Genomic DNA, 24,730 nt, shown 5'->3' on the forward strand with positions numbered 1-24,730 from the left:
GTTGCTATTTCTTAGGTCTAATGACTCGTAACACCAGACTTTTTCAGAGTAATTCAATAAAATACGGTATCATTAGGAAGATAACTTAATGATAAGCATTCAACCATCAGAGTTGGTACAAGGAGTACACAGCTGACTTCCAGAAATTATTTATTTTTATTTCTGAAACACAAGTTTTTTGATATACCAGATTTGCACAAAACAGCAAGCTGTTTTTTTAAAAAAAGTATGCCACACCCAGCCTCTCTAGCAGTCCAGCAAGCAGTGCCTCACCTACAGAAGCAGAGGATGTGGGCATAGATGATACCCAGCAAAAGGTCACCACACACATGAAAAACCCACTTCCTGACTACACAATGTGCTTCAGTATGTCCACACTTGGGTAACATGCAATTTTCTGTTAGATTTCCTGCCCCCCCCCCCTTTACTGCATTATCTACAAATTGGGAAAATACAAATTAAATGTGGGCAGGGAGTAAAGGCTGCCACTCCAATGAGAATGACATTGTGCAGGCAAAGCAAAAAGCACACACATACATGGGCTGCGTTTAATCCACTTGGAACTTCCATGTGCACACAGCCTTCATTTGAGAGCAGCGAGTCATTGTAAGGGCCTAAGGGGGAAAGCAAGAGCTGGAGAGCTTTCAAAGTAAGGACTAGAAACTTGATGTGTGTGCTTTTTTAAAAAAGTTGCAGCAATTATTAGCCAGACTGTGAGGTGGCCCCCTGTGGGCAATCAATAATTCTTCCAGATGACTTCTCTGAAAAAAGTAGTGTGCAATGCAAAACTTTTGATACACGGTTTAAAAAACCCCAAATCTCCATTTCCCCCGCGGTGTGTAATCAAGCTATCACCGTACAACAGCTGGGAGGTTAAAATGTGTTCCAGATGTGCCAGAAGTACGTGGAAAAGAGAGGGGCGAAAATCTAAAGCGGGAGGCCTGTGCCTTCTCCAGGCCAGCAACTCCTGGGATGTTAAAAAGTTAAACCCTTCTGATTTACGAACTTGGGGCGGGGGGGGGTGATCTTTGACAACCACATCTGCCAAATGGAGGGGAAGCAGAAAAGAGATGGGGCAATGCAAGAGCAGCAGTCAACTATGCTAAACCCTCTAAGGAACCGCAAAAATGACCCATATCCCAAGCAGGTTCAGCCGGCACACTGACCTCACTAACCACACCTCTGAAAGAGAAGCCCAAAGAATTTCCTTCCTCTCATCAACTCCTCTCCCTGCAAAAGTATTTTGGAACCCATGCACAACACATACAAAGTCATACGTGGGTGGGAAATAACCCAGAATCCACATCAAAGGCCTTCTTTTTAATCCGTCAGGCCAAAAGGTGATGGAGTGAATAATAATATATTAATGCTGGGCAAAAACCTGACTCAGAAAATGAATCCTGAGTGGAAAATTCATTAAAATTTCAAACAGCAAGCAGTTAAGTAGAGGAACCCAAATGTTATAGGGGATTGCTGATGAGAAGTTCAGATTTTTCAATTTAAGTTCGAACAAAGGCACCCAATGTATGAGACCAACTTCTCGCTATCCTATGCAAATAGTGCTTGTCTCCTTAGGTGGGAGTCGAGTTCTACTCATCTCTAGAGACAGAGACTTCAGCCATTCATCCTTCATGGGAAGTTCTCCAAATTCCTCTGTTGGAACAGGGACCTTCCATGTCCTCATTGGCTCCCAGCCTTACATTCTGACTGGATGCCAGTGGGAGTTCTATATAAACCCTTCCTAATGCAGGTCATCCCCTAGTCTGTCTGCAAGCCAGGACTTCCTCACTCACACCTGGTCAATTTTTTGCTCTGGCCTCTCTAGTTCTTTCTTTTGCTCCCTTGGCCTGTTGGGTGATGTCCAGCCAGCTAGGCATCTGACAGCAACTGGAATAACTTATTCACACCATACGCTTAAAGCATATCGAATGCATATTAAAAGCACAGGGTTCTCCCCTATCAAAGAATCCTAGGAATTGTAGTTTAAGGGTGCTGGGAACTATAGCTCTATGAGGGGAAACTACAAGTCCCAGGATTCTCTGGGGAACGTCATGTGCTCCAAATGTCTGTGAATGTAGCTTTAAATGTAGAGTGTGGATCTATTCTTCAGTAGGGGCACAAAAACCCTGATCACCCTCAGTTCCTTGACTTTGCTTCAACCATTTAGAAGCACTACCCCCAGATCGAGCGAGTTCACCCTTCTTCTCTCCTCGCGAATCGCTCCCAATCTCCCAAGACACATTCTCAGCAATATTCAGAGAGCAATCAAACAATCAACCAACGAGAGCTTAGACACAAAGACAAGCAGAGCACCCACAGCCACAAGCCACCACCTGGAGAGAGAGTATACCTGATTCACAGCCACCTTCAGCCAGCACTCCCGTCCCTTGTACTTGGAGGCAGGACCTGCCCCATAAAGCAGAGGAACATCTCCCAGATTCTGGCTTGTGAGATGAGCTGCTACAAGGAATGACAGAGACTGGAGGAAGAAGCAAGGAAGCTGGATGCTGGTGGAGTGGGGAGGAGAGAATTAAAAAAACAACAACCAGCGGCAGCTGAATTGCGTGCCTCGGATTAGACTAGCACTACTCTGACAGCAGGAGGAGGGGGAAAGAACAATAAACAATCAAAACCCAGTTGAGGGTTCTTCTCCTGCAAACAAGACAAAGGGAATACAGTGAAACTGCGAGTGAAATGCAAGAAGCTGCTGGGAAGAGAGCAATAGCCTGTCAGAGGGGACTTCTGTCTTGTCTTGTCAGAGCAAACAGACCCAAGCCCAAAATAAAGGAATAAAATGGGGGGGGTGTTTACTGTGTCCAGAATGCTGCACAGATTTGAGTGGTTCACTGCCTATGCTGTACAACTTCAGACTTTGTGTTGGTCACATGTCTGAACCTTTCCATAGGTCCTCCTCACACAGAGAACTAGGATGTCAAGGAGAATTGTTACACTGGATGAAGGCGAGAGCTCACATCATCAGATGCTTCTCTATTAAATACTGTGACTGCTGCTGCTACTAGTAATCTAACACACACAAAAGCAGCATGTCAGGGAGAGGTAGGCAATGTTGTGCCAGATCAGCTTTCACCAACCAGGAGCCCCGAGGATGTTTTGTGCTGCAACCCTCATCAGCTCCAAAGCTGATCAGCAGGTTGTTTGAAAGCTGATCTAGGCTGTGCTAGACAGACCAAATTGCCTGGTCCAGTTGTAAGGGCAGGTTCAGATGATAAAGTAGGAACGGCTCCTGCCTGCAGGCTTCCAAACTAAAAGGAAAACAAAGGGGAGGGAAAGTATTAAGAGGCTCCTGACAGTCTCTTCCTGCCCAGGGACCACAAAAGCTCCTGGCCATTAATTTGACCCAGCAGGAGTCTTGCGGACAGAGATGGGTCCCAATTTTGGGGTGGCCCAGGCAGAAAATCCAAAGGGCACCCCACCCCAAAATGTACAAATAGCAAACGTAATAATGGGACAACTGGCCACCAAAATGTGCAGCTGCAACCGCTGCAGCAGCTGCCTTGCTTGGCCAACAGGCCCATCAGGATCCGGCAGAGGAGGAAAAGGGAGGCAGGTTGGTTCCACCATCAGCTCTGCTGAGAAACCTGCTCCATCAGGTTCCTTCATTAGGTTGCAGAGGAGGAGAGAAGAGGAACAGGGCCACTCCATCTGTTCTGTGGAGAGACCAGCAACTTTTGGCTCCCCTCTCCTCAAGTTGTTTCCTTCCTAGCAGGCCATTATACAAACTATGTAATCAAGAATTAGTGCCTGGGTTTGCTATATTCCTCCTCCATCCCAAACCGTTTTTCCTTTTGTAGCTTATTTGTTAAACCATAAACCCGAGGACAGAGGATATCTTATTACTGATCTTTCCAAGATGCTCGGGGTGCCTTTTTTTAAAAAGCTAAAAGGCAGAGTAAATATTATTTAACTTTAAATAAATAAATGATAGCAGAGCAAGATCTGCCTACGCAACAAGGAACACAGAGCATACATGTATCCTGTTGCAGAGGTATTCCATGGCTGAACAGTGTGTCAGTATAGGTGTTGTGAAGAGGAAGAAGGTATGGTTGGTAAAACACCTTGCAAATTAAAAGCCTTTTCTAAATTATTATTACTATACTGGTCCAAATATAAGCTCCCCCCCCCCCCAATATATAGACACACATACCCAGGAGAGCTCTTAAATCATGACCTCTCTATCTACAAGAGGATGATTATAGGCAACACTCAAGTTTTATACAAGCCAGATTTTTTTGGGGGGGGGGGGGGGAGTGTGGCCTATATTCTGACCAATTCGATACTATTCATAAAAATAAGGTTGTCACTTAAAAAGGTAAAGGACCCCTGACAGTTAAGTCCAGTCACAGACAACTCTGGGGTTGCGGTGCTCATCTCGCTTTACAGGCTGAGGGAGCTGGCGTTCGTCTGCAGACAGTTTTTCCGGGTCATGGGGATTCGAACCGCCGACCTTCTGATCGGCAAGCCCAAGAGGCTCAGTGGTTTAGATCACAGCACCACCCCCACCCCAACAAGGTTGTCACCTACTGAGTGTGAAATGAGATGCATTATTCAGCAGCATTTGCAAATACATAGAAAACCCCATACAAGCAACTGGTAGAAAACATGCCATCGCTGATGAGTGCATACAGACAACTAAAATATACAAAGCAATATACAGATTGTACAGAAATGCATTAGACCAATTCCTTTCTGGAAGATAGCTAAGTCTATCCATAGCCAGGAACTATAATAGTGAAACTGAACCTCCATGGCATGAGGAATGATATCAGATTATCAGGTGTTGGGAACACACAACAGGATGTGTCTCAACTGTGCTCTGTTTGTGTGCTTCCAGAGGCACCCAGTTGGTCGCTGCAGTAAACAACATGCTGGACTAAAAATACTCCTTGTCTAATCCAGCAAGCCAATTCTTATATTTGCAAATGGAAATATCAAAAAAGGGTGAAAATTGAGCTAGGGAAACAGTTCTAGAAGTTCTTTTCCAGTGTAAGGAAGATGCCCAGAGATGTGTGAAACAATAATGTAGATAAGAGCACCACTGTGCATGTGTAGAGTATTTCCCCTCTCATGACCAACCCACAAATATCCAAGAATGGGGAACAGAGCTTTCAAGTTAGGGGAATATGACTTCCAGGCAGGCTCAAACAGCGAGCCCCTCTCAAGTCGGGAAATTAAAGCCCTCCTTAAAATTTCTTTCTCAGACTTGCTTTATATCCAAAAGGATTTAGGTCAGCTGCAATCTCTGGTGACACTAGGAAACCCAGTGGGAACTCCGCCTATGGCATGAGAGCATCCAATTAAAATACTTCTTCCTCCGTCACAGCCTCCTGACCTGGATTATGGAGGCTGGGGAGGGATCATAAACCAAGAGGGGCAAACGGGGGGGTGGGGTGGGGAGAGAGAGAGAGAGAGAGAGAGAGAGAGAAAGTTTTCAATTTGGAGAGCCAGATGTTGAGGGTCTCCATCTGTGGCAATGTATTGAATGCCTGTCAACAAGTAATCAGAATGTCTGCAGCTGCCAGGGTAGGGTGGGCGTCCAGAGTGGGGTAGAGGAGTGAAAGGATGCAGATTTAGGCAGCAGAACAAGGCATCAAAGTGGACTGCACCACTTCAGGAAGGTGGAGGGGGGATATCCCATTTTCGAAAGCCCCTATGTGCTTAAAAACTCCCTGCAAACAGAAAATCAACATAGTAGGCAAAAAACTTTGCTCCTCAATCATGTGCCGATTTTCCATTTGCAGGGAGAATCATAGAATCAGGTTTACCTTATTATGTTTTTAATATGGGCTTTGTGTCATTCATAAACGCTATTTCTCATCTGTAATCTCATTCTGCCGCATGCGTAGACCGAGACCTCAATTCAACTACATTGCAGAGAGAGAGAAAGCAGGGTATGGATTCCCCCAAGTGTAAAACAGGCTATCTTGCCTTGTTGTTATCAGCAATAAGAGAAAAGGAGGCAGTGCCTGTGGATGCAAAACCTATTAGTGCTGCTGAAGGAAGGAAAATTCAGTATTTCCTTTTAGCATTTATAGATTCCAAGCAGTTTATTGATTAATGGATTAATGCAGGGATGGCTGTTTTCTCCTCCACGGCTCTCTCTCTTCTCTGAATAGTGGTCTGGGGGCAAAAGCTATATTTACTGCAGAACTTGACCCTCCTCACTGTGGATCCTTGTTATTACAAAGATACAGGATTCCTCTCAAAAGTTATTCAAAACTGCGAAAGAAGTTCAGTGCCATGCAGCAACCGTGAAGGGCTTCACGGCTATGAAACACTTAATGTAATAAACCTTAATCTTGTCTCCTTCCTTTCTAAACAACCCCAAACACTTTTCTCGTATGTAGGAGATGCTGCAACCCCAGCGATCGTTTTTGTCATCCTGTTTCTTTTTAATCTTTTCCAGCACTAGGATACCCTTTCTAACATGCAACAAGAAAACGAGTGAGGAACAGAAGCAAATCTGTGAAAAATAATAACATAATATAGTAATAATAAAAATAGTAATGAGATGGGAAATCTCCCTCTCCCCCCAGATTGGTTTGCTTAAAAAGTAAAAGCTTGAACTAATTTTTTGCTTAATAGGCTTTGAAATCACCTACTTATTTGCATATTGGCACAGAATACGATTTTGGCTGCCTTAGCAACGGTACCACCAACTCTCTCTTTCCCAGCCAATCAAAAGGAGACAACCAGCATTGTTGGCACTGGGCTGTGGAAGCCAAGGGCTGCATGCTTGCCCTTTCTCCAGCATTGAGTTTAGCAGGGAGAAGGCTTATTCCTGTACATCTTGGAAGGATCCATAGGTGCAGGTGCCAAAGCTGAATCCATTTCTCTCCTTCACTTTTGAGACGCTGATGGATGAGATCAGGGTTGGGGTTTTTTTTTTTCAGACAAGAAGGCAGGTTGTACTTCCAACTACATGCCTTGAGATCACAAACCTTGCTGTGTTTACTGGCAAGTTTTCAAGGTATTGCTTTTGCCACAGACGCGTCAATCTGCATTCATCAGAGCACAGTATCATTCCTTATTCACAAGATCATTAAAACCATTCATGCCAAGACTGGTCAGATCAGCCCTCATTCAAACACAGGTTGTTTTTTTTTTGTGTTTTCTTTTTGCCAGACAGGACAACAAAACAATAGGATGTTGCATACTTAGCTGGCAGTCACTAAAGCATGGTGTGTGTGTGTGTGTGTGTGTGTGTGTGTGTGTGTGTGTGTGGTGAGGTTCTGCTTTCACAAACGGTTACTTACCTCCTTAGATCAGATAAGCAGCATTGGCCACAAGCCAATTTGGTACATGAGGTGGTCAATCTAAAAGGCACCTACCTCTCTTACCATTTAACACAGGGCATAATCCACCAAGAAGTTCTTCTGCACAAGCAGAAGGAGTGTCTCCACCCCCATCGTTCAGCCCAGACACAGAGGTCCAGCTCTGAGGGCCTTCTGGCGGTTCCCTCACTGCGAGAAGTGAGGTTACAGGGAACCAGGCAGAGGGCCTTCTTGGTAGTGGTGCCCGCCCTGTGGAACGCCCTCCCATCAGATGTCAAAGAAATAATCAACTCTCTGACTTTTAGAAGACATCTTAAGGCAGCCCCATTCAGGGAAGTTTTTAATGTTTGATGTTTTATCATGTTTTTAATATTCTGTTGGGAACTGCCCAGAGTGGCTGGGGAAACCCAGCCAGATGGACGGCGTAGAAATAACAAATTGTTGTTGTTATTGTTAAGATGCAGTGAAATGAACTATTGCACTCTTGCACAGCTCTTTCTACATTGCAGGGGGTTGAACTAGATGGCCCTTGGGGTCCCATCCAATTCTATGATTCTATGACAATTTCAATGGGACTTGTGCAGAACTGCCTGATGGACCATGCCCCATGTTTATTTATATGGATGTGTTTGTGGAGATGGGTAATTTCCCAAAAATGGATCAGGCTGCCTCATCTCTGATGAGACTCTTTTCCTTCTCCCTCATTGTCTACATGCAATAAAAGTCTGATGGGGCTTCCCTCTCCCTCTTTTTTTATTATTTAAAGGAAACAGAGGGTTAATTGTCTACAACCCAAGCTAAGCAGCCAGGTTTTAAGTTTCACTGAGACCTTGAGAATAATCTTCTTAGCATGTCAGCTCCAGACAGCTCCGTGAACCAGGCGACTCCATGGGTGATGAAAGAGAGAGTCTAATTGCACTAGTATAAGCCAAGAGAACACATGGGAGGGGGAGAGAGGGAGGGAGGGAGAGAAAAGGGGAGAAAACCACGAAGAAGAAGCAGCAGCAATCTTTCCTGAACACCCTCATCAAAACACTCCATTCCAGAAATGGTGACCCCATAATTCCTTGCAGGGACTGAGAAAAAAAAAAGTAAGACAATGAACTCAATAAGAATTTGTTGTCCAGTTATTAATGGCTGGGAGGTAACTCCTTAGAGATCAGAGATATCAGGGCAGTGATTCATCGTGGGGGGGGGGGGTATCATGGCGGTGCCTGGCCTGATGAACCACCTTAAAGGAAGTGGGAGGGAAGCCCTAGAGGGAAAGGTACCACTGTGTGAGGGAGGGGCAGGGGTTGTTTATGTGTAATGAAGACACCTTCCCCTAAGTAATGTTGGCTGTTGCCACAGCCTCTCTCTCAGTGACCATGATGGTTTGCCTTTACAGACTGCTTACTAGTAAAAGACCTCGAAGCAGTTCACAATACTGAATAAAAAAAAGGCATTTGAAAATATATAAACACAATAAGTACAATAAAAACAATCTCAAATTATTTATATAGTAACAGAACAAATGCACAAACAACATCCACATATAGAAACAGTTATCACTATAAACAAAACCAGAGAGCATTGCAAAGCAGCATAATGCAACGCACGTTTATTCACCCAAGCACTCAGTCAACCTCACTCACAACCATTGCAATCATACCTACCACTCGGACACAAAACCACTTACACTCAATGTTACGACCCAAAAAGGATCGCTGCCAAGCATACACAGGCAAGAGACTCTACCCATCTCTGAAGCATTAATAGAGTCATGCCTCACATCCAATGGACTATCTAATTCTCCTCTCTCACCTGAGAGGAGCCCAGTTCTAAACCAGTTTTAAACTCACCCTGTGGAGTTTAAATTATTTTCATTCACTCGTGATGGGAGAGTTTGTATCTCAGGGGATAGTATGGGAGGGATCTGTTGTTCAGGCACAACAACTTAGAGGCATCAGTGTGAACAATGGACAGTTTATTGAAGCTTGTTGCACACAGCACAGCAGGGATGTGTTGCAAACGGAAGTCCATAAAGTATCTGCCCACATGGTTTGTTTGCCCAGCAACCAAATCAGTCAAAAGGATAGCCAACAAGGCAACTAAATTTGCAGTGAATTGCTGGCAGTAGCCCACAACTCTCCCAATCTGCTGACATTTCATTCCAGCGGTAGGCCAGGTATCCTGTCACACAGGATAAACTCGGAAACAAAATACTGAACTTGCATTTTAATGGTATTAACAATGCGCCCAGAACAGAGGAATCACAGGATTCCCCACCCCCAAATACTTGCTGAACACTGACATCATCGTCAATGTGGACATCTTTGAGTCCGTTCCAACTCTGATTCTATGATTCCATTGTCAAATCAGAACAAGACCTTGTCTGTACATAACTGAAAACTTGCAGCTTTCCCATGGAATCTGAAGGGCATCATTGTGATTTGAACAGTCTTGGCATTCTGGGAAGTTGTATCAACTCACTGGATAGTTTAAATCTTGTACAGGTGGATTCCCAGTTTGTTTTGTGCCTATAGTAGAACTTATTCCATCCACCCCACTCTACTTCTTGGGCCAGGGAACTAAACAGAAGGAAACTGGGCCAACCCAGGCTTATCACTACAGCATGTGCCATGGAAATACAATTCATAAGGTGGACTTATATGCCTATTTCTTACTTAGCAGCCCTTGTAAAGAAGGGCTCTTTGTCCTTGCTTTGGGCTGAGTAGTGAAGTCCACTACCCAGCTGGGCCTTTCTTCATTGGGATGGAGGATATTCTCTTCTTGTTGCTGCTACTGCCTCTTTGGTCCAGGAAATAGGTAAAGCTCCTTAATCTCTGCCACGTCTTAATAGCCTGAGTGGCATTTAGCAATGGGCAATGGGACTCCCGTGCCTCAGGAGACGTGGGCTTTCACTCCCAAGTTCCTGGTAATACTCTTCTAGATTCTACAAAAGGATAGGCTGTGACTTGAGCAGATATGAATATCTCCAGGAAGACAGCAACAGAGCCAAGAGTCTCCGGGGTATTACACAGAACCTCAATGCTCGGGAGAAAGCAGGAGGAGCTATCAGCTCAGTAGTATGTATCAAATATTTGACCTACAAGAGTCCTAATAATTTCATATCTGCTGTGTCTTTTGTAACCTGCTTGTACACTGTCTAGAGACTGCAGTGTTAAACCAATATATAAATTGTCGCTGCCTGGGGAACACTGGGTCTCTCTGTTGTGGTTGGGAAATTTCTGCATGAGTGCCTATCTGATGTATGAAACTTGCCACAAACGTGGTGATAGCCGTGGGCTTAGATCAAAGAGGACTGGACAAAATTCACGGTGGACAGGTCTGTCAATGGCTATTAGTCATAATGGCTAAACTTCAGCCACTCCACTGAATACCAGCTGCTGAGGGACAAGCGGGGGTGGGGATGCAGGGGGAGAGGGCATTCGTGACTGCTCCCACTATGATGTCCATGTTCCACCAATGTAATTAGGATTAATCCAGATTATTTTTCTCCTGGTGAGAACACCACCCAGACACCAAGGCACTCTCAGCAGCTTAAGTATTATTTAAGTTTTGCTGTCTTTGAGCCCTCAGTTACAGCATTGGAGCTCTGGCTGCTTCCTTTTCTTTTATTGCCCTATCTGTGGGCAATTTCCACTTGTCCTGTGCCTAGAAAGCATGGGTCTGAGCAGTTTTCCACTTCTCCTGTGCTTTTCTAGACACAGGTCCAGGTGGTTTTGCATTTGCCCTGCATTTTTCTTCTGCCCATTTCAAAATATGGCAACCCTTGCCACTGTTATGATCTTAAGGCAGAGATCTCAGTAGCACTCTGCCCCTATTGCCCCGCCAGAGGTACCAGTGCTGGCTGAGTGAAGGCTGCAAATTTGCCCAAAGGGCTGCCACTCTTTCCTAGCCCTGCTGCTGCTGCCTGGATGGTAAAATCGGGCATTTGCTGGGGACTCAAGACCAGCACAGGACCCACTACCCTAAAACGGTATCATGCCCACTTTGGACAGAGTTCTCAGGAAGACTGGACGCAACCTAAGTGTGTTCTCAGTTTGCAAGTCTCACCTCATCCACGGTGGGGGCAGAGGGCACAGAAGCTGCTGTACCCAAGAAACCCCCCCAACCACCTTCTCACTCCCAAAGCCATTCTTCCTCTTCCCCAAACTGTAAACACCCACAGCTATTGCAGCCCCACTCTCCAGAGATGTTCATGAACCTGATGGTAAACTGAGACTCCTTAAACTGTACAGTGGTACCTTGGTTTACGAACTTAATCGGTTCCGGAAGTCCATTCCTAAACCAAAGCGTTCTTAAACCAAGGCGTGCTTTCCCATAACAGCGGCGGACTCCATTTACAAATAGAACAAACTCAACAGGAAGCGAAACATGTTCTGCTTCCAAGGCAAAGTTCACAAACCAAAACACCTACTTCCGGGTTTGCAGAGTTCTTAATCCCTGTTCATAAACTAAGATGTTCTTAAACCAAGGTACCACTGTATTTGAAAGTGCGGTCCGCTAATTCAGATGTTCAAAGTATCCTTCATACGACGACAGCTCCCCTCACCAAGGGCTCATCAGGTCGTGTGTGGATGCAGCTACTTGGAAGCAAATGTTTCAATTCCTATAACACCAGGTGAGGGGAGGAAATGTGCCACCTGCAGTCTGACAATTTCTTGGTGGGAAGCTGCAGCTTTGGCCACATGTTACTGCACATGAATGTATCCCAAGGGATACTCAGTGCGCATCATGTGGATATAGCAACAGCTGTAAAATAAGAGCTGTAGCTGAGCAAGTGGGTGAGCTGCTTACCTCTGTATGTGCACATTCATTATCGAGCCTTTGTTTCCAGGCCTATTAAACACTGGAGTCCTTGCTCCTTAAATTTCCAAGCATGCAAAGAGATCCAAGATGTGGTTTGCGTTCGATGCCAGAAAGGCATGGATGTCTCCATAAAGCAGTGATAGTGCAATAAGCAATTCTGAGGTTTAAAAAAATTGCAGGTGAAGGGGGACAGCTCTCCCCAATGGTGAAAGTGCGCCTGTTCCCTAAACACAGACTGTTATCTTCCCCTCCCTCTAAGCAATCCAGCTAATATCTCCAAACAGGACATTGTAACATATGAGTAAACATTCGAACAATTGTTTCCACCTGTATTTTTCATGTTTCTGGACTTTAATTTGCTAACAATGTTATGTCTAACCTGGATATGACGGGGGCGGGGCAGAAATGTAAAAGAACAACAACAACAACGCTGATTCATTATTATATTGCACTCATGACTGCTTATTAGTAGCAAAAATAAATCATTTAGTCCTCATCCTGAATTGAAAGGGAGTCTAAGCATGTTGTAAGCATATTCCTGCTTGTTCACAGTCGCCCCTGAACAGCTTTATCTCCACCCTCCCCCGCCTCTAGTGCTTTACCCCTGTTGTTAATATGTAGATTGTAAGCTTCTTGGGGCAGGTATCTTGTCATATTTCCCCATGTTATTGTGTGCCATGTACATGGATGGCACAGGAGAAACACCACAACTCCTAAACTACCGTACTTTTCCGTGTATAAGACTATGTTTTTTTACTCTAAAATAAGGTTCAAAATTGGGGCTCATCTTATACACGGATAGTATCTCCCCCCCATTTTCTTAAATCGGAGTCCCCCATAATAGGGGGCGTCTTATAGACTGAAAAATACGCTAAATTAAAACAGCCTAGTTTGTGTGTTTGAGCAAGTGCTTGCACAATCACCACACACTTATTTTAAAGTATCCTCAGATCTTTGGATTTGAGAGGTATTGCCTTACATGCACTATGCTGCTTTACCCTAGATGTGCTCATTTTGAACCCTTGACAGGCCCCAAAGAGAAATTTCACTAATGCTGTGTAATCCTGACCTGTCTCAAACAGCCCCCCAGCCCTGCCCTGCCACCCTCCCCCTGGGTCTCCCACATATCTCTGTGGCCTCACCCTTGTCCTGACCTGGAGAGATATCCTGCTGTTTGCAGTTCCAGCTCTGGGCCTCCTAACAGGTTGTCTTACACAGCTACATAATTTTCTTAATGGGCAATTTTAACTCCTTCCAGGATTCTTGGAGCCACGCAGGTGGCAGAGTGGGAAAAGTTCCATGTGAAGATTCTCAGCCCATTCTGTACTCCACAATGTCTAAGGGACGGACACTTTGGAGGCTTACAAGCAGCAGAGAGAGACGTGGGAGGGGGGGGGATTATTCATTCTTTCTCTCTCTCCAAACTTGAGAATATTCCCAGGAAGGCAGGTTAAGACTGAAAGTGTGCATTTCGCTAATGGAAGTCATTGACACTGGATGCTATGAGACACATAACATAAATGAGTTCTTGTTCCGCTGTTAAAATTCAGTTTGTGATTAGCTGGTTAGTATTTTTGAACAAGGAATATGCTTTGAATTTAGGAAAGGGTTGAGAGTGCAGAAATATTGGCTCTGACTACTGATACGTCCCACAGCCAGGATGGCCAATTATCAGAGATGTTAGGATGAGGTCGTCCACAAAGGTGAAGATAAAGGACCCCATGACAGTTAAGTCTAGTCAAATGTGACTATGGGGTTGCGGCACTCATCTCACTTTCAGGCCAAGGCAGCCAGCGTTTGTCCACAGACATGTGGCCAGTATGAATAAACCGCTTTTGGCGCAACGGAACACTGTGACAGAAACCAGAGCGCACGGAAATGCCGTTTACCTTCCTGCCGCAGCAGTACCTATTTATTTACTTGCACTTGTGTGCTTTCGAACTGCTAGGTTGGCAGGAGCTGGGACTGAGCAACGGGAGCTCACTCCGTCACAGGGATTTGAACCGCCGACCTTCCAATCAGCAAGCCCAAGAGGCTCAGTGTTTTAGACCACAGCACCACCCACATCCCTGGTCGTCTGCAACATCCAGAGGGCACCACATTGGCTACCCATGGTATACCATGTGGTTTCTAATCTCTTCCCCCCAGTGTTCACACATTACAAAATTCTGCAGTTGGCCCCATTGGTTCTAATCACAAAATGACCTTGGAAACTCTATTTACATGCCTCCACTAAATATTTTTTTCCACAGATTATCCATGACTGATATTTACCTGCAACATGAAGATGTCACCAAGCACTTAGTCTATCTGATCAACATTAACAGTATGGTGGTGGGGGCTTACACACATTGAGCTCCTCATCCAATCCATGTGGCTGCTCACAATCTCTGTTAAGCATCTCCACACATGTTTAAATTCATTCACATGAAATAGACATCGTTTCAAGGTGGAGAGGCGAAAGGGGGTGACCAGGCCCCTTCTGGACAAACCTTTGGAGAACAACAGTTGAACTAAACTAATCCCACAAGAATATAAATCCACATTCAGGCTAGGCTAGATCCAATTAAAACAATCTAGTTTAATTAAGCAGGATAGGATTGCAGGGCAGACGACAGTTTCCCCAGGAATTACCCATTAGCAGAGGGGTTTCTGATGGTTAAACAAATGATGTTTTCAAGAAGTGAAAGCAAGCTGTACTAAGGGTCCCGCTTATATGCTCCACACCCTGCACCTGTATGGATGAGGCCCGTTGCAAACTAATGAGAACCATACTTCAAGGTCCTGCTGCAGATTTATGCATTATTTTGTTCCTATGGTCTTCAAGGGAGGAAGCCGATTTCCTAGCCCGCTGGTGCCCCCAAACATTGAGCCCCTAAGCTACATTATAAGGAGCATAGGTCCAAGAGCTGGCAAGGTTCAGGGTGGGTAACCAGCTGGCACTTCTTGCCACTATTTTATTAAATTTCCATACCACTTTATACATATAGATCTCAGGGCGGTTCACAACATAAAATCACAATATAGAAAACACAAAATCCACAATAAAAACAAAACCAAAGACAACCCAATAATCCCCTCCAATAATGCATGAGTAGACATACATAAGATTATTATTATTATTAAATTTATATCCTACCCTTCTTCCTGAGGGAGTTCAGATTGCACAGCTAATCACTTTGTTTCATACCAGCTGCATTTTTGTGGTATCTGAACATCAAACCACATCCTACAATCTCAAAAAATCCGGCAACATCATCTCAATACATGACTTAAAATATGCATGCTCTCAAACAGCCTACCATGCCCATCCTACAGTGCAATCTGGTACAAAGTAAGTCAAAATGTTTATCTTAAGGATGGAACTAGATCAAGTGGTTTGAAAGAGGGATAACTGCTTCTGCAGCAAATACACGCATCCCGTTTTTAGCTCCGGTAAACAGGTCTTGCAGGAGTTTGTATTGTTTCAAAACCCTGCAAAACCTGCTTGGCCAGAGGTAACAGTGGGACAAAAGAAGTATGTGTGCAATGACTACAGAAACAGATTCCTCTCTCTTGGACCACTTTCAGCTCTTTAAAAAAACCACTGCCCATCTCCAGCCTCAAAGCCCAATTATTATGCATTACGCATGTGAACAAAAACCTATGTGTGAACACATATGGGGCTTTTTATTGAACCAAGCAATTGGCAGCATTGAAGCAATCATAGCACAAACAAAACTGCCTGAAATTCAAGCCAAGAGATTGATTTTTCCATAGAAAATCTGCTGCCAGAGGGTTGGAAAACAGAGCTGGAAATGGAATTCCTCCGGCAGGCTTTCACTTCCCTACTTAGCCTAATGGGCTAACCCTGATGCAGATTAAGTAATGTGAGATTTGGCCCTAGAAAATGTAGCCCAGTCATTTCACCTGGTTTACAATCAAGCTTGAGAGACAGAGAGAGAGCAAAGCAAAGCTCTGCGATTAGATTATTAATGCTACGGAAGGCCTGAAGTGAAACATGTTCTTCAGGAAAGAGCTGTGACATGCTTCTGAAATCACTCAAGGGTTTAGCTTAGCGATTATGTCATCAGCAGCAGACAGCTGCAATATTAGCTTCTCGGGGCTCAGAGCTTGCTTGTGGTGGGGAAGTGAAGGGAAGAGCATTGGGGGAATGTGTGCAATTAGGACCTGAAACAAATTGGAGTGGGTGCAGCAAGGAAGGGCTTGTACATCTATCTTTCTTCTCTTGCTTGATCTATTTTTTCCACTCTCAAGGGAGGGCTGTGTATAAAACACAGGTCCTGAATTCGGGTAAATAATAATAATAATAATAATTATTATTATTATTATTATTATTATTATATTAAAATTATTATTAAAATTTATATACCACCCTTCACCCAAAGATCATAGGAAGAAGAAGAAGAAGAAGAGTTTGGATTTGATATCCTGCTTTATCACTACCCTAAGGAGTCTCAAAGCGACTAACATTCTCCTTTCCCTTCCTCCCCCACAACAAACACTCTGTGAGGTGAGTGGAGGTGAGAGACTTCAGAGAAGTGTGACTGGCCCAAGGTTACCCAGCAGCTGCATGTGGAGGAGCGGAGACACGAACCCAGTTCCCCAGATTACGAGACTACCGCTCTTAACCACTACACCACACTGGCTCTCATAGGTTAATCTTGTTTGTTTGTACACCCAGAAAAACTGAATTCTGCAACCTGAAAAGTGAGGTTAAAATTTACCGCAGTTGTGTTTCTCTCCCCCCCCCCCCGCCCCATACTATAATGTTTTGTATTTCTCATGGTTACATGGGGAATGCAGAGCACAGGTGTGTCTATTGAAACCTTGCTTATTCTCCCCTCTGGCTTCTGAGAATCTAACATTTATATCAACACACTTATCTTCACAATCATGAGGTCTCAAAACACGAAAACAACTCCTACGCTTTTTCAAGAGGCTGAATATTAGACACCGATACCAAATATCACAGCACTTGCCAAAACAAAACAACAAACAAACAAATATTGGTGCTCCATTGCAAACACCTCACATGGGGTTTTCATTACCTTTTCAGTGACAATGGGAGTGGAGGACAGTGTGAGACTTGTGGGTGATTCCGAATGCTTCTTGTGCTTCTGTTTAGGCCTTTCCTTGTCCTTCCGACTCTATAAAAGGAAGATCAAAAGACAATGTATTCTACCCTTCCAGCAGCAAGTGAGAAAGGAAGCTGTAAGGGGAAGGCATCAAGCGAGGATGACAGTCTAGACTGTATATCTCAGAAGCCATTTCTTCCCCCACCATCCACAGCAACTCTGGCTCATCACCAAAAACATCTGCCTGGAGTAACTGCTCCTCCAGGTGCAGACAACATCTGGCATGCAGATCCATGACAAAAATCCATATCAGGTTCAGATTAAGATTATACATATACACACAGGCATATACATCATACAAGGCCCTCCAGCTATTCCCTGGGAATTCCTTCTTCTCCTGGATCAGCTTCATCAGAGGACACCTGGATTTTGCCTCTCCTTAAAAATAAAGATATCACTAAATCCCAAGAAAAGGTTATCCGAGATTTTTCACTGCCCAGAAAAGCTGGCTGCTACATCCTGAAAACAGCTAATTAAATGATTTTGAAAAGATTTGCTTAATTTTTGTCGTGGCTTATACATTTATTGGGAGGAGTAAGGAGGTCCTCAAACACCATCCAGTGAATCACTGGGAACCCTGCTTGCTAACTGTTATTCACGCTTCTTTTTCCTGCTTCAGGGACTAGAAACTTGATTTCATTTCTTGAAATGAATAAAACAGCATTACAAAATCTGCGCCCAATATCAAAACCCCTCTTTCTGCAGTGTCGTTTTCATTAGTTATAGAACATGCCAGGTCCCCTGGAAGAACCGCTTGCCCATATGATTCTGTACAAGGGCAGCTTCTCCCTAACATTTCAAAGGCTTAGTTTGCATTCATGGGGTGTATTGCATAAATCTGCAAGCACCTGCTACCTCGACATTCAGGAAGAGGTTGTGGGTTTCCCCCGCTTAATTTGTGTGATATTTAGTTCCAGCCACATCTTTTAGAAGACATCTGAAGGCAGCCCTGTTTAGGGAAGCTTTTAATGTTTGATGGACTATTGTATTTTAATAATATTGTTGGAAGCCACCCAGAGTTGAAACCCAGCCAGATGGGCAGTGTATAAATAAATTATTATTATTATTATTATTATTATTATTATTATTATTATTATTATTATTATTATCTCTCTTGTGGCTTAACGGGGATAGCCATGGCTAAAGGGCAGCTATTGCATGTCAAAGGTCCAGGTTCCTATAACAGACCTGATTCGTTCACAACTTTTATGTAGATTGGGAGAAAGAAAATGTAGCCGAGTGATACAGCACATCCTTTGCATGTACGTTCACGCCCTGGCCTCTCCAGTTAAAAAAAGATCAGGTAGAAGGAGATGATGCGAAAGTCCTATACCTGAAGCCCTGGACAGATGCTGCCACTCAGATATTACTGAGCTAGGTGAGTAAATTGCTTCAGTGGCTGAACTGGGAGAGAAAAAGGAGTTGGAAAAGAATGGAAGGAAGTGGGATAGTTAGGCATGTCTGCCAGAAAAGAGGTAGGATGGCATCTAATCCCACATCAGAAGACTGGGTATTAGTCTGCTTGCTGTGTACGTCCTGCTTTTCTTCTTACCCTGCTAAGTAGTCTTACAAAGCATCTGTTACCCAACCCACATTGTCTCTGCAGGTGTTAGCACCTGTGTCATAAACCTGTGGCGCTTCTGCTGTTCTTTGCCTTGATAAACTAGCATGCTGTGTTTGAACTCCAACACTGTATTAAACTGATTATAACCCACCTTGACTACAGTATTTTCTTTAAAAAATGAGGTATAAAATTCGATATTGGCTAAATAAGCAATCAAGCTTTGCACAGGAATTAGGTGTGTTTCCTAATTGCAATCTATGCTAGAAGGACGTAAAGCGATTGTGGCTAAATTTAGGTTGCCTTCAGAGTGTCACTGTTTTGCGGGGATGATTCAAACCCATACTGGGAAATGTAGGCCTGCGCAGTTAAAGAGGAATGGGACAGCTACAAGAGGCATTGGGGGCTGCATAAAATGAGGTTGGGGCCATGGTTTGCCCACCTGTGCTACAAGCAAAACCCACATGTGTTGTGAAGAACACCTTTTCTTTTGTAAAGCAAACTTCTAGCGCTTGATCAGGACTTTTTGTATGCTGCAATTCTGGAAGATCACAGAAGAGAAATGCAGGTTGCGTAGTGGGTATAGAAATTCAGTTTCCTGAGAATCTCAAGTTTCATTTTTAAAATGCAGCTGTCTAGGTCTTTATGGATTTTAAGATATACACGGAAATATGTGGGCAATGGCTGAGGAAATATTTGCAACCAGAGATAGCTGAAAAAGATTTGCAAGAGTGAAGACTGGTGCATCAATGACCTCACCCCTCCTGTTTATAGCAAAAGCAAACCATGAAAATGTCCTCCATTTGCATGATTTATACATGTTGCAAAAGTCAACTTTTCTTGGCACAGAATTTACATTTCCTGACAGCAGGTCCCCACCCCCCTTCAGAGTGGAGTACACTCAGCCCTGCTTGTGGCTGCAGGGACAGCCTTGACAAAGTGTGTGGCTAACGCCTGGCAAAATCTCTGTGACCAAAAGCCAGGCAGAGGCCTGAGAAGCATTCCAATGGTCAGACAGCTCTTTCCCCTCTTTGCGCTCATGGTAAGCAGAATAAATTATGCAAATCAATGAATCACCAGTTGGATCACATTTCTCCAGGGCTGAAAACATCCTCACTGAATTCCAATTTGTTTCCAGGTATAATTCAAAGCACTGGTCTCATAAGAGGAGCCCTGTGGGATAATACCAAATGCCCATGTAGTCGAGCATCTTGTTCTTGCAGCGGCCAACTAGATGCATTTGGGAAACCAGTATTCAGAGACATACTGCCTCTAATAGCGCAGGTAGCCATTATCCTTTATGAACTTGTCTACGCCAGTGGTTCCCAATTAGCTAAATACCCAGGATCCCTTATTTTTCAAAACCCAAGCCACGGACCCCCTACTTTTGAAAGTTTTGAAAACTCTATGGTAGTTACCTCTGCATTTATTTATTCATTTTTGAACAAAATGTGGGGTAGCTCCTAACAAGCAAAGGATTTTAGGTATACTGTACTAAAAAAACAGACTAGGTCTGAGTGTTATCTGGTTTTCAACATCGTGATATATCAGCAGCTAAGCACCACAATATTCTGATATATCACAATGTCTGAAATTGCAGATCAGGCGTGGGGATGAGGGAAGTAGCAGTCAAGGAGATCGTGTGGGTCAGGTGCCTGCAGATCAGGCGTGGAGACAAGGGAAGGAGCAGCTGTAGAGATCAGATGGGTGGGGGAAGGAGAGGAAGCAGAGTCACCTCCGCTGCATGGTTTGAGTGGGAGGGGATTGGGGTGCATCAAGCCGCAGTCAAGAGGGCAGCCAGCAGAGGCAGCCAGCAGTGGCAGCCAGTGAAGACGCCCTGCCTGCTGTGGCTGCTGCTGCTGCTTTCCTACTGAGAAAAGCTGCTCCACCTCAGCACCAGGGGAAGGTAGTGTCATGGTAAGGCAGCTCAGAGCAGCCACGTTATCAGCCGAGATCATCACGGGATATCGGCAGTGCCTTGAAATCTGCTGCCCTGCTCTCCCTCGCACAAGGAGCAATATATTGCTGAATATTGCCAGGTCAAAATCATTGTCGCAGTGTGATTTCAAAACTGATTTGGGCCAATATATTGAAAAATCACACAGAGCTAAAATCTGTGATATTGCCATGCAAACAAGTAACAAAACAAAACAAAAAATAGTTGGGAGCAGGGAGGCAAGCGGGGGAGGCGGTGGACTCCCTGGGTGCGTTCTGTGGATCCCTGGGGTCCCAGGACTCCTAATTGGGAACCACTGGTCTACATCATTCAAGTTGGTGGCCATATTTACATGGCCATATTTATATGGTACCATTACCATATTTATATGGTAGCAAATGCCATAGTTTAACTATGCACTATGTAAAGTGGTACAGTTGTACCTTGGAAGACAAACAGAATATGTTCCTGAAGTCCGTTCAACTTCCAAAATGTTCGGAAACCAATGTTTTTGGGTCTCAAAAATTTGTAAAGTCCTTATTTACTCACGGATTGTTGTTTTCCGAATCAGAAGTTTCAGGAAGAGAGGTCAGCGCTCACCGGCAACAGCAGCGCGGCTTCGCTCCGTTGACTGCGAAACGACCCACAGCGCCGCTACCCCCTCCGCGATCCGGAGCCCCTTACGGTGTTCCTTCAACGTTTTGGGGGCCGCTCCTGGCGCCCGCCGGGTCCCGAGACCACAGGCTTCTGCCGCCTATGGTTTTCCAAAATGGGTCTCCGCTTCGCCGCAGCGGACGACCCTTTCTCAGCGGAGCTTCCCTCTCCCGGTTAGAAGAGGGCAGCCATTGCCATTCACGCCGCCTCCGGAAGTCCCGGAGTTCGGAAACCAAAGCGCGGCTTCTGATTGGCTGTAGGGAGCTCCTGCAGCAATTAGAAGCCGCGCAAACCACGTCAGACGTTCGGCTTCCAAAAATAGTTCGCAAACCAGAACATTCACTTCCAGGTTTGTGACGTTTGGGAGCCAAAACATTCAAGAACTAAGCTGTTTGAAAACCAAGGTATGACTGTACTTCCTTTTGTCCATTCTGAATCTTCCCTCATTTAGCTTTGGTAGACCCCAGGTTCTAGTATTATGAGAGATGGAGAAAAACTTCTCCCTCTCTACTATCTCCACACCTTACATACTTTTATACACCTCTATTATATCCTCACTTACTTGCCTTTTTTCTTAACTAAAAAGTCCCAGATGTTGTGGCCATTTCTCATAAGGGAGTTGTTCCAGTCCTATGATGATTTAGGTTGCCACTTTCTGAACCTTTTCCAGGTCTACAATATCCTTCTGGAGGTGAAGCAATCAGAACTGAATACAATATTTGAAGTGCAGTCACACCATAGATTTGTATAATGGCATTCTGATATTAGCAGTTTTGTTTTCAGTCCCTTTCACAATGATCTCCAACACAGATTTCACCTTTTTCACCATTATCCCCTAGGAAATTGGTCCCTTCTAGGGGATCAAATGCCTCTTCCTCAGAGTGATTCCTTCCTTCCCAGAGAGCCTCACTCCTATTTTGTGTTCATCGCAAACAGCAGTGTTTCCATTCTGCTACAATTCAGTTTCCACGGAAACCTATGTGATTTGTCTCATTATTTGATATGGCTGTAATCAATTTAAATGGAACGGAAAAGTTAAAAACTATGCAGAAAATAATGTTGATTACTTATATAACATTTACAGACCTAAAATACAACCATAGTGAATACCACTCATATTCACTTGTGTTATTTCTGTTCCTGACCTCCGACGAACATGCACACTGTGGCAAATTTTTGCTCCCTTTTCCATATCTGAGGGAATTATCCAACATCTATTCCCTGGCTACCACTGCCATGTTCCCAAAGGCTTCATACACCAACCCACTGCCTCTCTCAACTTCTACATTTCATCTACCTTACCCTTGAGGAACAAATGTTTTCCCCAAGGACCAAGAGCATATTGCATGGAGAAAGCATTCATGACTTCTACCCAGTAAGATTCAGTACAATACTCTGCATATCCCACATACCTCAGCTGGCTTTCTACCTGCCTGCTCTATATTTATTGAATTAATTTACTTTGAGCTTGAGATCTGTTAGGTAAAAAAGCGGGGGGCTAGTCTGCCCTGGCCTCTTCACCCGATTCCAAATTCATTTGACCCTGGTGTGCGCCTCTTGTTTATATGCAGCCCCCACGTCACTAGTATGCCTTAGATTGAATGCATTGCTTTACTTATTATTTAAAGTCCAATCAGAAAGTGGTATATAAAAGTGTTAAATAATAGGTAACTAAATACACATGGGACGCGGGTGGCGTTGTGGTCTAAACCACTGAGTCTAGGGCCTGCCGATGGGAAGGTCGGCAGTTCGGGGTGAGCTCCTGTTGCTCAGTCCCAGCTCTTGCCAACCTAGCAGTTCAAAAGCACGTCAAAGTGCAGGTAGATAAATAGGTAAATCTGGCAGGAAGGTAAACGGAGTTTCCATGCGCTGCTCTGGTTCGCCAGAAGCGGCTTAGTCATGCTGGCCACATGACCCGGAAAAACTGTCTGCGGACAAACATTGGCTCCCTTGGCCAGTAAAGCGAGATGAGCGCCGCAACCCCAGAGTCGTTCGCCACTGGACTTAACTGTCAGGGGTCCTTTACCTTTACATACACATTCACTTTATGTAAGTCACAGTACTGTACTCTTTTGGACACAGAAATTTCCTTAAAATTTAGTGATTTCCTTAAAATGGAAGCTTTGGGGTACAATCTTATCTACATTTACCTAGGAATAAGTCTAACTGAATTCAGCAGGATTTGCTTCTTAAAAGACATACACGGGATTCCATTGTCAGTTCCTTTTCTATAAGCAGGTACAGGAATAGCAGCTTCATGTGAACAAAGAAACACCAGATCAACTCCTCAAACCAAGAAATTTTGCATAAAAGAACAGAGAAAAATATTACTTTTTAAAAAATCAATCTGTGAAAAAATTAAAACGAGCAAACTTTAGATTAAAAGTTTGTAAGAGAGATTAACAAATCTGGTTTCGAGTATTTCCATCTGACATATATGCAGCCCAATGCTATTATGCATGTTAGCTCAGGAAAAAAGTCTCACCAAGTTCAATAGAGCTTCCATTAAAGTGTGTACAGTTTTGCAGCCTTAAATCAATTTTGCAATAGTAATATAAATAAGTAAGTTAAGGCTTACTTGGCTTATTTGCAATTTGTGTGTTGATTTCCAGTTTTATAAATTGTGCCTTTTTTAAAAAAAAAGTCTGTTTTCACTTTAGCTTTTACTTTGTTTGCCTTTTAAAAAAATCTTAAGATATCCACCCCCCCCCAAAAGACGACACAGCATTCTGGGTTTTGAGTCATCTGAACAGATCCAGTTCAGAAGATTCACTTTACCGCATATTGGTTGCCATAAGAAGAAATGTAACACCTGGAGGGTTGACCTTTCACAGACTAAAAAAAATGGTGGTGGATGTTTTTGAAGAACACAATAACTGTTGTGTGTAAATATAGATCTTTCAGGCTGATGTGACATCGTAGTGGGGATATGGGTTGTTGTTTTTTTAAAAGCTTCTTTTGCAAAACTGTGCATAAATCTGCATTTCCCGTCGCTTGCCCCACACTTCTCTTCCCGTCCCACATACTACCTCTGTGGCAATTTTGCAATTCTGTACAAAATACCCAAAGAGCATGCAAAACGAGCATTTAATAATAATAGTAAATAATAGAAGCCAGTTGAGAAACCCTGAGGTTCATTATCTTCCTTGTTGGCACACAAAAGCAGTCCTGCACACTGACCCTGGGATGTCAATGGCCGTGTCTTGACTCTTAACTCAAAATGCACTCAGTCATTCTCTTATGCCAACTGATTCCCCCACAGCTTCTCCCCTCTGACTCTTAATACCCACCCCTCTTTTCCTCAGATCTCCCTCTTCCCCAGCCCCCAGCCCCG

The 24,730-nt window shown here is 44.1% G+C and overlaps 1 protein-coding gene across 15 annotated transcripts in view; it reads right to left on the bottom strand.

Moving 5' to 3' along the window:
* Positions 1 to 24,730, bottom strand: part of MLLT6 (MLLT6, PHD finger containing) — a 93,713-nt gene that overhangs the window by 24,885 nt on the left and 44,098 nt on the right. For all 15 annotated transcript variants that reach the window (XR_014557362.1, XR_014557363.1, XM_083708637.1 and 12 more), the window contains exon 8: positions 17,159 to 17,257. Coding sequence is in view for 13 of the 15 variants with exons in the window: in XM_083708637.1 (XP_083564763.1) it covers positions 17,159 to 17,257 (99 nt within the window). In the remaining 2 variants the exon portion in view is untranslated. The remainder of the gene's footprint in view (positions 1 to 17,158; positions 17,258 to 24,730) is intronic.

The sequence above is a fragment of the Podarcis gaigeae genome (assembly GCF_964106915.1).
Source record: "Podarcis gaigeae genome assembly, chromosome: 13".
Lineage (NCBI taxonomy): Eukaryota > Metazoa > Chordata > Lepidosauria > Squamata > Lacertidae > Podarcis > Podarcis gaigeae.